At 62.1% G+C, this 13001-nt stretch overlaps 1 protein-coding gene across 1 annotated transcript; it reads right to left on the reverse strand.

Annotated features, from left to right (window-relative positions):
- On the reverse strand, positions 1-12745 carry PHF8 (PHD finger protein 8). Its single transcript, XM_075738678.1, has 21 exons — positions 12574-12745; positions 11947-12032; positions 10709-10817; positions 9233-9393; positions 8982-9123; positions 8416-8602; positions 7478-7640; positions 7299-7386; positions 6407-6513; positions 5547-5638; positions 4846-4935; positions 4293-4478; positions 4103-4188; positions 3728-3807; positions 3443-3528; positions 3043-3155; positions 2324-2574; positions 2149-2244; positions 1308-1417; positions 186-567; positions 1-89 (listed from the first exon to the last, which is right to left on the reverse strand). Exons 1-21 carry the CDS (start codon positions 12669-12671, stop codon positions 1-3), a joined length of 2802 nt encoding a protein of 933 aa, XP_075594793.1. The 5' UTR covers positions 12672-12745.
- Positions 12746-13001: the final 256 nt, after the last annotated feature.

A 13001-nucleotide genomic window follows, 5' to 3' on the forward strand; every position in this document is an offset into this window, starting at 1 on the left:
TCAGAGCAGCAGCTTCCCGTTGCGATGGATCTTGAGGATGCGGCCCAGGCGCTGCTTGGCCGTGGCCAGCCCCTTCTTGGGGCGCTTTCCTGCCAAAAAACGGGGGGTCCCGTCACCAAAACCCCCCCCAAACATTTGGGGAAGGGCGGGGGGGGCACCCCAAGAGTGTATAAAAACCCCCTTACCCTGGGCGGCGGCGGCGGCGGGCCCGGCGGGGCGGCGGTGACTGAGGAAAACCCCCGGAGCCATGGGGGTAGTGGGCGAGCGGCCCGGTTGGGGGATCCCCCCGCCAAAACCCACCGGCGACGGCGACGGCGGAGTCACGCTCCCCGCGGCGGGACGAGCCGTGTATTCGTGATCGGCCAAACTCGGCGGGTAGGGAAGGTCCGGGGCCGAGGGGGGGGCGGCGGTTTCGGGGAGCGCCGCCGACCCCCCCCCGGGTTGAGGGCCGGGTACCGGGGGTTCGTCTTCTTCCTCTTCCTCTTCCGCTTCCTCTTCCTCAGGGGAAGGCGGGCTGGGCGGGCGGCGTTTGGCCGGGCCCTTCCGGCGTTGAAGCTTCCGGTGCTCCTGGGGTTTGGGGGGGGGGAACGACACACCCCAAAATAAACACCAAACATTTCCACACACGCACCCCCCCAGCTCCAAATTCCCCCCTAAACCCCCAAATATCCCCCTGAACCCCCAAATTCCCCCCTGAACCCCCAAAATATCCCCCTGCACTCCTGAAATATCCCCGTCCCCCCAAACTTCCACCCAACACCCTCCTGAACCCCCAAATCTCCCCCCGAACCCCTTAAAAACCCCCTGAACCCCCAAACCTTCCCCAAACTCCCCTGAACCCCCAAAATCTCCCCCCCGAACACCCTAAATACCCCCCAACACCCCCCCGAACCCCCAAATTCCCCTGAGGCCCCCCAAAACTCCATTGCCCCCCTATCCTGCCCCCCCAACACCCCCCTGAATCCCCAAATCTCCCCCCCAAACCCCTTAAATACCCCCTGAACCCCCTAAATTCCCCTTGAACCTCCTAAATCCCCCCAACCTCCCTTAAACACCCCCCTGAACCCCCAAAACCCCCTCCCCCCAAGCCTCCAAACCCCCCTGAACCCCTAAATTCGCCCCTGAACCCCCCAACACCCCCCCAAACCCCCAAATCTCCCCCCTGAACCCCCTAAATTCCCCCTTGAACCTCCTAAATCCCCCCCAACCTCCCTTAAACACCCCCCCGAACCCCCAAAACCCCCCCAAACCCCCCTCCCCCAAGCCCCCAAACCCCAAACCCCCCCCTGCACCCCAAAACCCCCAACCTGCTGGGCCAGCTTGGCGGCGGCGGCCGCCAGCCCCGTCTCCACCGACGCCACCCGCGTCCCCTCCCGCACCGGCCGGTTCTGCCGCGGCAAAGTCGGGGTGACCCGGGCTGCAAAAAAAAAGGGGGGGGCACCCCATTATTTTATTTTTTTGGGGGGACAGCATGTACCCCAAAAATGGAGTTATCTCTTCCCCCCCCTTTTCAAATGCCACCCCTAGGAACACCCCCAAAAAAAAATAATCAAAGGATTTGAAAGTGTTTCACCGCAAAATTCAGCCCCGGCCGCCCCCGAAATCTACCTGGGGACCCCCCCAAAATCCCCGGACCCCCCCTCAAGCCCCCCCAGCCCCTGGGGACCCCCCAAAATCCCCAATTCCTCACCCCTAAACCCCCTAGGGACCCCCAAAACCCACCCCCAGCCCCCCAAAAAGCCCCTAGGGACCCCCAAAACCCACTCCCAGCCCCCCCATAGCCCCCCAAAACCCCCAATTCCACCCCAGATCCCCCTCCACACCGCCTGGGGACCCCCAAAATCCCCAATGCCCCCCCAATTCCCTTCCCTAAAGCCCCTGGGGACCCCCAAAACCCACCCCCAGCCCCCCCAGAGCCCCCCAAAACCCCCCATTCCCCCCCCAAATCCCCCTCCACACCCCCGGGGACCCCCAAAATCTACAATCCCTCCCCACTAAGCAGCACAAGACCCCCAAAACCCAGCCCCCTAAAACCCCCTATTTGCCCCTCAAATCCCCCTCGGGCCCCCCAACACCCACCCCCAGCCCCCCCAAACCGCCTAAAGACCCACCCACACCCCCCCCAAAATAACCGGGGTACCCCCAAACCTTTGGGGCTCCAAGGTGCGTCGTCGGTGACCTTCTTCTTTTTGGGGAGCGATTTCAACGCTGGGTCGTCCTCGTCCGACTCCAGCGAGGGATAAACTTGGGGGGGGGAGAAAAAAGGGGGTTCAGGGGGAGAAAAATATTGGGGTGTCCCCCCCCCACACCCCAAAAAACTCACTGTATTCGGCGTCTTTAAAACAAGCCCCTAAACTGTCTTGCTCGTCCATGCTGGCTTCGTCCTCACTGTCGGTACTTCGGGGGGCTTGGGGGGGTCGTCGGGGTCCCCCCGATATTCCGGCCCCCCCCCGATCCGGTCCTGAACCCCCAGACCACCAATTTGGGGGGCCCAAGGGGGTCCCCGCGGGGAGGTTGGCCATGCAGAGCATCCCTTGGATGGCTTCGCGGGTGCTGGGGGAGGCGGGGGCCTCGCTGCGGGGGGGGGGGGGGCAGGTTTTGGGGGGTGCAAGGATTGGGGGGACCCCCCCCTAAATCTTGGAGCTCCCCCCCCCCCAAATCCCCTGGGGAAGGCCGACAGGCAGCTCGAGTCACGTCATTGCCCCCCTAAAGTCCCCACGGATCCCCAAAATCATCAGGGGTCCCCTCAAATCCTCCGGGGAAACCCAAAATCCAACCACAGCCCCCCAAAAAACCCCTGGGGAACCCCCAAATCCAGCCCCAGCCACCCCAGAGCCCCCCTAAACCCCCTGGGGAACCCCAAAACACAGCCCCAGCCCCGCCATGGTTCCCACAAACCCCCCAAATCCCCATGGGACCCCCAAAATCCAGCCCCAGCCACCCCAGAGCCCCCCCCAAACTCCTTGGGGACCCCCAAAACCCAGCCCCCGCCCCCCCCAACCCCTCCCCGGGGACCCCCCCAAATCCCCACCCCCCCCTCACCTAAGTTGGGGGTACTCCGAGCCCCCCACTTGCCGACTGGCCTTCAGCAGGTCGAGGATGCCGGCGGCGCTGCCCCCCGCTCCCCCCTCCTCTTCCTCCGTCGTGTAATCCTCCTGGGGGGGGGGCAGTGGTGAACCCCAAAACCCCCCTGGGACCCTCCCAGCACCCCAAACCCCCTCTGGGACACCCCCCCAGACTCTTCAACAGCCCCCCAAGACCCCCTCAGCACCCCAAAACTCCCCCGGGACCTGTCCCAGCCCCCCCCAAAACTCCCTCAGGAACCCCCCTAGCCCCCCCAAAAACCCATCTGCGACCCCCCCAAGACCCCTCAGCACCCCAAAATCCCCCTCAGGGGCCCCCCTGCCCCCCCAAAACCCCTCTGAGACCCCCCCCAAACTACCTCGATATCAAAGTCAACCTCTCCCGGCTCCCGCACCCGGTTGGGGTCCGAGCAGGGTTTGGCGCGGGGGAGTTTTCGGGGGAACCCTGGGGGGGGACACGAAATTTGGGGGGGCCCCAAGAAGTGGGGACCCCCCCAAAGTGGAATTTGGGGGGGGGGCCTGTCTGGGGGGGGTTAAAAGGGGATTTGGGGGGGTTTAAGGGGGGATTTGGGGGGGGATGGGGGTGCAAGGGGGGGGTTGGGGTTTGGGGGGGGTTTTGGGGTGCGGGGGGGGTCCCAGCTCACGGGGGAGGCGGCGGGGGCCGCGGCGGGGGGGGGTCTCGTCGATCTGAAGATCTTCCTCGGAATCCAGGTCCAGGGGGGGGCTGGGGGGGGAGCGGGGGGGGGTTTGGGGGGGCCGGGAACCCCAACGAACCCCCGGGCGGATCCGGCGGGACCTGGGGGGGGGGGTGAGGGGGGGTGGTAAGTGGGGGGACTCCCCCTGTACCCCAATGTTCAGTGAAGGGATCCCCCTCAGCCCCCCCAAACCCATCTAGGACCCCCCCCAGCCCTCCAAAACCCCCCGCAGTCCCTCTCAAGCCCCCCCAAAACCCCTCTAGAACCCCCCCTGCCCCCCAAACCCCTTCTGGGACCCCCCCCGGCCCCCCCAAACCCCCTCACCGAGCTCCGCCATTGGCCAGCAGAATTTGGGGGTCCCCCTCCGAATCGGGGTCCGTCTCCTCGGGGCTGGAACTGGGGGGGTCAGGCTGGAAAAGGAATTTTGGTGGGTGGGGGGAAGGCACCTCCAAATTTTAAAGGGGGGGGTCACAGGGGGGTTTTGGGGTTCACCCCCCCCAAAATCGCTCCTCACCTCTTCGTCCTCGGCCGGGGGGGCCGGGGGGGGTTTTGGGGTCCCCCCCTCAGCGGGGGGACGCGGGGCGGGGGGGCGCTGGCGGGGCCCCCCCTTTTTGAGGGGGGGGTCTTTGAGGGAGGGGGGAACCCCCCGGGGGGGGCCGAAGGGGGACCCCGACTTCCCGGCGCTCTGCTGGAACAGGTCCTGGGGGGGGGAGAGGGGGCGGAGGGGCTCCCAGTAACTCCCAGTAACTCCCAGTAACCCCCAAACCTCCTTGCCACCCCCCCCGGTGACCCCCCCCAATGCTCCCAGTCCCTCCCAGTAACCCCCAAACCTCTTCCAAACCCCTCCCAGTGCCTCCCAGTCTCTCCCAGTCCCCTCCCAGTGCCCCCCAGTCCCTTCTCATCCCCTCCCAGTCCCCTCCCAGTGCCCCCCAAACCTCCTCAAATCCCCCCCAGTCCCTCCCAGTGCCCCCCCAACTCCCCCCAGTCCCTCCCAGTGCCCCCCCCAGTGCCCTCTCACTGCCCCCCAGTTCCTCCCAGTGCCCCCCCAGTCCCTCCCAGTGCCCCACCTCCACCAGCCGTATCTCCTTGGCCAGTTCCCTGATGAGCTGCCCGGGCCGGACGGTGTCGGGGATCTCGTGTTCGTGTTCCCCCAAAACCTGATTTTTTGCGGGGGGGGGGGTGGGGGGTGTGTGTGGAGGGGGAGAACAGGGGGGACCCCAACTTTTACACCCCCCCCCCAACCTGGGGAACCCCTGAATGGGGGAGAACCCCCCCAAAAATATCTCCCCCCCAAAAAAAACCCTGGCTGCACCCATCCATCCCAACCCCGCCACAGCCCCCCAAAATCACCCCGTAGCCCCCCCAAAACCCCTCATAGCCCCCCAAAATCACCCTGTAGCCCCCCAAAACCCCTCAGAGCCCCCCATAGTCCCCCAAAAGCCCCTCAGAGCCCCCCAAAAATCCACCTGTAGCCCCCGCAAAACCCTGCAGCCCCCCAAAACCCCCCTGTAGCCCCCAAAAATCCCCCATAGCCCCCCAAACCCCCCCCTAAAACATGGGGGCCCCCCAAAATCCTCCCCCCCTCCCCAAACCCTGGTCCCAACCCAGCAATATCCCCCCTGTAACCCCCTCAACCCCCCCCGTAGCCCCCCAAAACCCCCCTGTAGCTGCCCAAAACCACCTGTAGCCCCCCCCAAACCCCCTGTAGCCCCCCCAAAATCCCTCAGGGGACCCCCCTAGCACCCCAAAACTCGCCCCCCCCCGTTACCTCCTTGCGGGTCCAGGCCCGGAAAGCGGCCGTCAGCGCCTTGGCCCCGTGGACCAGGTAGGCAGCAGGATGACGCCGGTTCTCCCGGAGCCCTGGGGAGAATTTGGGGGGGGGTGGTCAAAGAGGGGGGACCCCCAAATTTTTGGGGACCCCCAGGGGGTGGGGGACCCCCCAAGAAAAGCAGAGGAAGCATAGGGTGGGGGTGGGACAGCCAGGAGCACCCCCAAAATGAGATGCTCCCTTCTCAAGATGAGGTGGGGTAAGTAGGGGCACCCCAAAATTCCGCTGGGAGCCCCAAAAAATTCCCCCCCCCAAGATGGGGATGAGACCCCCGAAACCCCCCAGGATGGGGTTCAGGGCCCCTAAACCCCCCCCAAGGGACACCCCAAAACCCCCCTAGAACTCCCAAGATAGGGTTCAGGGCCCCCAAAAATGCCCTGGGTCCCCCCAGACAAAGGTTGAGGACCCCCAAAACCCCCGAGGACCCCCCAAAAGCCACTGAAATGATGTCAAAGACCCCCCCAGGACGGGGTTCAGGACCCCCAAAACCCCCATGGGACCCCCCAAACCCCCTCAGGATGGGGTTCAGGACCCCCAAAACCCCCTTAGAACCCCCCAAACCCCCTCAGGATGGGGTTCAGGACCCCCAAAACTGCCACAGGACCCCCCTGGATGGGGTTCAAGACCCCCAAAACCCCCATGGGACCTCCAAAACCCCCCAGGATGAAGTTCAGGACCCCCAAAACCCCCTTAGAACCCCCCCCAAACCCCCCAAAATGAAGTCAAGAACCCCCAGGATGGAGGTTGAGGACCCCCAAACCCCCCACCCCAGGACCCCCCAAATTCGGGGCAGGACCCACCTCGGAAGGTGTCCAGGAGGTGCCGTCCCACGTACCAACAGACGGTCTCGAAATTGGGGAATTTGAAGAGGTCGGCGGTGCTGAGGCGCCTCTCGATCTCGTATGCCCTGGCATAAAAATATCGGGGGGCTCTTAGGGGGCACCCCACGGCACCCCGAGGTGACCTGAAACGTCTTGCCGGATCCCCAAAAATCACCCCATAGATCCACTCACCCCTAACCCCAAAGCACACCCCCCCCCAAAACACCTCGAAGTGCCCCCCCAAAAGCCACGGCCCCCCCAAAAGCTCCCTCAAATCACCCCAAAATCACCCTGCGGCTCCCCAAATCACCCCCACAGACCCCCAAAACATCCCAAACCCCCTCAAACGACCCCACAGCCCCCCCAAATCACCCTAAAGCCCCCCAAACCACCCCAAATCCCCCCAAAAGCCCCATCAAACCACCCCAAAGCCCCCCTAAACCACCCTAAAGCCCCCCAAGCCCCCCAAATCACCCCAAAAGCCCCCCCAAAATCACCCCAAAAGCCCCCCCAAACCACCCCCAAACTACCCTAAAGCCCCAAAAGCCCCCCAAAACACCCCCCAGACCCCCAAATGACCCCACAGCCCTCCCCAAACCACCCCAAATGACCCCAAAGCCCCCCAAATCCCCCCAAACCACCCCAAATGACCCCAAAGCCCCCCCCGAACCACCCTAAAGCCCCCCAAAGCCCCCCCAAACCACCTCAAAGCCCCCCAAATCCCCCCAAAACCCCCCTCAAACCAGCCCAAATCCCCCCAAAGCCCCCCAAACCACCCCAAAGCCCCCCCAAACCCCCCTCAAACCAGCCCAAATCCCTCCAAACCACCCTAAAGCCCCCCCAAAGCCCCCCCCCCCCCCCAATCCCCTACTTGAGCTGCATGTCGATGTTGAGGCTGTGCAAGAAGTTCCCCCCAAAAGCCAAACAGTCGACGGGGGTCAGCACGGCGTGAATCCATCCTGGCAGGGGGTAGAAACACAATATGTGGGGCAGGAGACCCCGGAAAAGTTTCGGGGTCCCCTAAAACATCCCCCCAAAAAAATTAATTACCGGTGGGGATGAAGAGGGTTTGTCCTTGACGAAGGGGACAACGATAACAGCGATCGACTTGATCCCCAAAAAATAATTCGCCTTGGTTTCGGGAACTGCTCCAGGCCTCGAATAAAGCCAGGTTGGCCGCCGTGGGTCGCGCCAGGTAGAAGATCTTCTCGCCCTGCCGTGGGGCAGCCGTGGGGCAGGCGGTAAGCGGCACCCAAAGGTGGCCCGGGAAGGTTGGGGGGGGTATAGGGAACGCTAAAGCCACCCTATAGCTGCCCTAAATGCCACATAGATCCCAATTCCCACCCTATAGATACCCAAATCCCACCCTATAGGTGCCCAATCCCACCCTACAGGTGCCCCAGACACCCCGTAAACCCCCCAAATCCACTCTATACCTCCCCTAAACACCCCATAGCCCCCCAAAACCCATCCTAGAGTCCCCCAAACACCCCAAATTCCCCCCTAAACCCACCCTGTAGCTCTCCTAAACACCCCCAAGATCCCCAAATCCCACCCTATAGTCCCCCTGAACACCCCATAGCCCCCCCAAATCCCCCTCTAACCACCCCAAATCCCCCCTAAACCCCCTCTAACCACCCCAAACCCCTGCTAAGCTCCCTTTAACCACCCCCCAGCCCCCCAAATCCCCCCTAAACCCCCTCGCCCCCCAAATCCCCTTTAACCACCCCATAGGCTCCCAAACCCCCTCTAACCACCCCAAATCCCCCCTAAACCCCCTCCAACCACCCCGTAGCCCCCCAAATCCCCCTCAAATCCCCTCTAAACCCCCTCTAACCACCCCAAATCTCCCCCAAATCCCCCCTAAACCCCCTCTAACCACCCCCCAGCCCCCCAAATCCCTCCCAAATCCCCCCCAAACCTCCCCTAAAACCCCCTCTAACCCCCCCAAATCTCCCCTAAACCCCCTCTAACCCCCCCCGCCGTACCCTGAGGACGTGGTACCAGACGGAGGTCCCCCCGAAATCGATGTGGAAGTCGGTGTAGCTGTCGCGGGCCCCCATCAGACAATACTTCTGCACGCTGGGGCGTTCGCACGCCGACTCCCCCGGCCACAGGTTTTCCACCCACGAAAGTTTCCGGACGATCCGAGGGGTCTCCACCAGGTTTGAAAGGCTGAAAAATTGGGGGGGTGGGGGGGGTGTTATTTGGGGGACACACCCCCTAGGGTTGGGGATCCCCCCACCTGGAGTTGGGGATCCCCCTCCCTGGGGTTGGGGGGGGGAATGGGAGGGGGGATGTTGGGGCTGGGAGGGACCCAGGGATGGGGGGAGCTGGGAATGGGGGTTAAGGGGGGACCCCCAGATTTGGGGGGGTCCCTGGGAATGGGGGGACCCCAGAATTGGGGGTAGGGGGGTCCCTTTGGGGTCCCAAGGATGCTCTGGGGGGGGGTACTGGGATATACTGGGGGACACAGAACCCCCTTGGCGGAGGGGGGGGGTTGTCCCCCAATGCACCAAGCCCCGCCCCCTTCCCGACGTATGACATCACGCACCGCGTATCGGAGAACTCCAGGCTGATGACGTTGAGGACGCGGTCGCGGCGGGCGCCCCCCAGGTAAGCCACGAAGTCGCCCAGCCTCATCCTGCAGTCGGCTTGTCGCCCCACGTCGATGACGTCGACGATCTTCTCCCCCCCTATAGGTTCAAACCCCCCCCCCAACCAAAATCCCCTATAGAAAGGTCAAAGAGAACCCCCGCCCCTTTCGGTTTGCTCTATACCCCCCCCCCGAACCCCTAAACTCACCCACGTAATGTTCGACGTCGCGCGGGGTGAAGGTCGGGGGGGGTAAGGTCATCCCCAAACCTTCTTTACGGGCCACCAAGATGGGGACGCTGAAGGTTTTCTCCTCCAGGTATTCCACCGTCAGCTGGGCGCCGCTCGGCCGCAGCAGCACCTCGTCGGCACTACGGAACGTATAGAACCCCTATAGATAGCCCATAGCATCCCCGGTGTCTTCTCGTAGATCTCCTCTAAGTTCCATCGTGGCCTGAAGAACCATCGGGAGATGGTCGTTGAGTTGCTGCAACTCCCCAACTCAACCAACATGGCGGGTTGCTGAAGGACGGAGACCCTATAGATTCTATAATGGCCTAGAAAGGGTTCTATAGAGCCCTGAGAACCAACACAGACTCTTTAAGGTCTATACGGACCATAAACGGCTCCTATATGCCGCCGCGACGGACGATGGAGAAGTCGTCAGTCTTGAAAGAGCGTCGTACGTTGGTCGGATGGAGGTTCTATAGGTGCCAGGACGGCTCTATAGGGTTCCTATAGTGGTCTGATGAGTGATGCAGGTTCTATAGGGTGTCTATATGGGCGATGTAGGCCCTATAAGTCCCAGAATGGCTCCATAGGGTTCTTACAGTGGTCCAATGGGTGATGTATGTTCTATAGGATTCCTACATGGCATCATGATGGCCAACGTAGCCCATATAGCTCCTATAACAGCTCTATAAGGTTCCTATAGCAGTCCGATCGGTGATGCAGGTCCTATAGAGTTCCTATATGATGTCTATATGGATGATATAGATTCTACAGATTGTAGAAGAGTTCTATAGGATTTCTATACAGCGGCCCTACGAGTGATGGAACTCCTATAGATCCTATAATGGATTCCCAGGCTCCCTATAGTGCCCCAACGCACGCTGCACATTCTATAAGCCCTACGCCAGCTCTATAGGGTTCCTACACAGCGCTCCGCCGGGTACCGCAGCCCCTATAGCGCCTATACATCCCCTATAGGACCCTGAGAGACCGTACAGCCCCTATAGGGCTTTACTAGGGCCGCCGCCACACCCTAACGATCAATACGGCCCCTATAGATACCACAAGTCATATAGCACCATACTAAGGCTCCTATAGCACCCCAAGAATCTATATGGATTCTATAGAGCTCTTATAGGCTTCCCAGAGAGCATGCAGCCCTTATAGAGCCCAAAGACACCATAAAGCTTCTATATGGCACCAACAGGGCTCCTTTATCCCACCCAGAAGCCGTATAGCACCTATAGCGCCTCCACATCCCCTATAGCACCTATAGGAAGGGACGGCACGGCACCACCCTATAGGTGCTCCCCCCGTCCCCACCCTGACCAGCCCTCAGCTCACCCTCTGCCCGTAGGCGCACAGGGACCCTATAGACCTCCCCCGCGGGGCTCCTATAGAATCCGGAGAGCTCCTATAGAATCTATAGGGTAGTTTTCTATACGTCCCGCTCACCTGGGAAAGGTCCGGCTCCGGAGTTCCCGGATGAACTGGGCGCTGCCGGTGCGGACGGGGCGACCCGGCTCCATCTCCGGAGGCTTTGGGGGACCCCGGCGACGCTTCACTGCGGGGACGTATAGATCTATATGGACCCGGGGACGTATAGACCCGGTTCTATACAGCCCTGGGTACATATAGACCTGGTTCTATACAGCCCCCGTGGATAGAAGGAACCAGCTCCGGTTCTATACGGTTCAGGGTGGGGGAAGCGGCTTCAATTCTATACGTGCCTAGTTCTATACGGTTCCATATGGGCTGGGATGGGGGAACAAGGCCTAATTCCATATGGTCCCGGATCTATATGGTCCCATATGGACCGGGATGGGGGTAGCAGCCCAGCAAGACCCAACCGCAGCCCTGTACATCCCCCACCCCATACGTCCCCTGCCCCATAGGGCTCTGTAACACCCAGCTCTGATTCTATATGGCCCTATAAGACCCAGATCTGCTCCTATATGGTTCTATAAGGACCACACCCCATCCCATACAGCCCTATAGGGGAAAACCAGCCCACCCACCCACCCCCCATACATCCCCACCCCCATAGGGTTGTATAAGGCCCAGACCCAGTTCTGTATGGCCCACATCTGTCCTATAGGGTCCTGTAACGCCCAGACCAGGTCCCATATAGCTCAGATCTGTCCTATAGGGGCCTGTAAGGCTCGAACCAGGTTCTATAGAGCCCAGATGGGGTTCTATAGTGCTCTATAGGGCCCAGGCCCAGTCCTATACAATCGTGTAAAAGCTAGGTCCGGTCCTATAGGGCTCAGATGTGTTCTATAGGGCCCTATAAGACCCAGACTCAGTCCCATAGGGCCCAGCCCAAGTCCTATAGGGTGCTATAGGACTCAGATATGGTCCCATAGGGCCCAGACTCAGTTCTATAGGATGGTATAAGGCCCAACCCAGGTTCTATATGGCCCAGACTCAGTCTTATAGGGCCCAGACCTGGTCCTATATTGCCCAGCCCAGGTTCTATATGGCCCTATATGGCCTAGCCCAGGTCCTGTAGGATCCAGACCCAGTTGTATATAGCTCTATATGGCCCAGACCCAGTCCTATAAGGCCCTATACGGCTCAGACTCAGCCCTATATGGCCCAGCCCCAGCCCTATACGGCCCCATACGGCCCAGCCCCGGTCCCATAGGGCCCTATACGGCCCGGCCCGCCCCTATAGCGCTATAGGCACTCACTGACGGAGGGGCCGTGCAGCACCTCGCACTTGGGGCAGTGGTACAGGTCGATCTCGGCCGCCGCCTCCTCCTCCACCCCCACGCAGCTGCCGGGGCCTCGCTCAGACACCAGTGCTCCCAGTAACCCCCAGTAACCTCCCAGTAACCCCCCCAGTCCCAGTTACCCCCCAAACCCCAGGCACAGCCATTGCTACGTGCCTCCCAGTTGCTCCCAGTTTCCCCAGTGCCCTCCCAGTAACCCTCCCGACTCCCCCCAGTCCCTCCCAGTGCCCCCCAGTCCCTCCCAGTAACCCCCCAACTCCCCCCAGTCCCCCCCAGTAGCACCCCAATTACCCCCCAGTCCCTCCCAGTAGCCCCCAAACTCCACCCAGTCCTTCCCAGTAGCCCTCCAGGACCTCCCAGTAGCCCCCAAACTCCACACAGTTGCCCCCCAGTCTCTCCCAGTAGCCCCCAAATTCCCCCCAGTCCCTCCCAGTTGCCCCCAGCCCCTCCCAGTCACCCTCAAACTCCCCCCAGTCCCTCCCAGTCCCCCCCAGTCCCTCCCAGTCCCCCTCAAACTCCCCCCAGTCCCCCCCCAATCACCCTCAAACTCCCCCCAGTCCCTCCCAGTGCCCCCCAGTGCCGCACCTGCCGTGGAACCAGTCCTGGCAGCCGTCGCACTCGATCATGAAGCGGGTGACGTCGTAGGGCAGGCGGCACAGGCAGTATACGGGCACCGAGGCCATGGCCCCCCCTGCCCCTATAGGGCCCCCCCTGCCCCTATAGACCCTCCACCTGCCCCTATAGAACCCCCCAGACCCCTATAGACCCCCCCAGCCCCGCCCCCCAGCCCAGGACATCCGCCCCGTTACCCTATAGATCCCTATACCCCCCCTTTCCCACCCCCCACCCCCAATAAAACGCCTTCTTTTGGCTTTTCTATAGGTGATCCCCTATAGGAACCCTCTCCCTATAGCTGCCCACTGCCCTTTAGTGCTTCCCTATACGTTCTCTGCCCCGGGGGGGGGGGGGGGGGGCAGCTGAGGCTCCCTATAGGAGCCACAACACCCAGATCT

Source organism: Balearica regulorum, chromosome 35 (assembly GCF_011004875.1).
Source record: "Balearica regulorum gibbericeps isolate bBalReg1 chromosome 35, bBalReg1.pri, whole genome shotgun sequence".
Classification (NCBI taxonomy): domain Eukaryota; kingdom Metazoa; phylum Chordata; class Aves; order Gruiformes; family Gruidae; genus Balearica; species Balearica regulorum.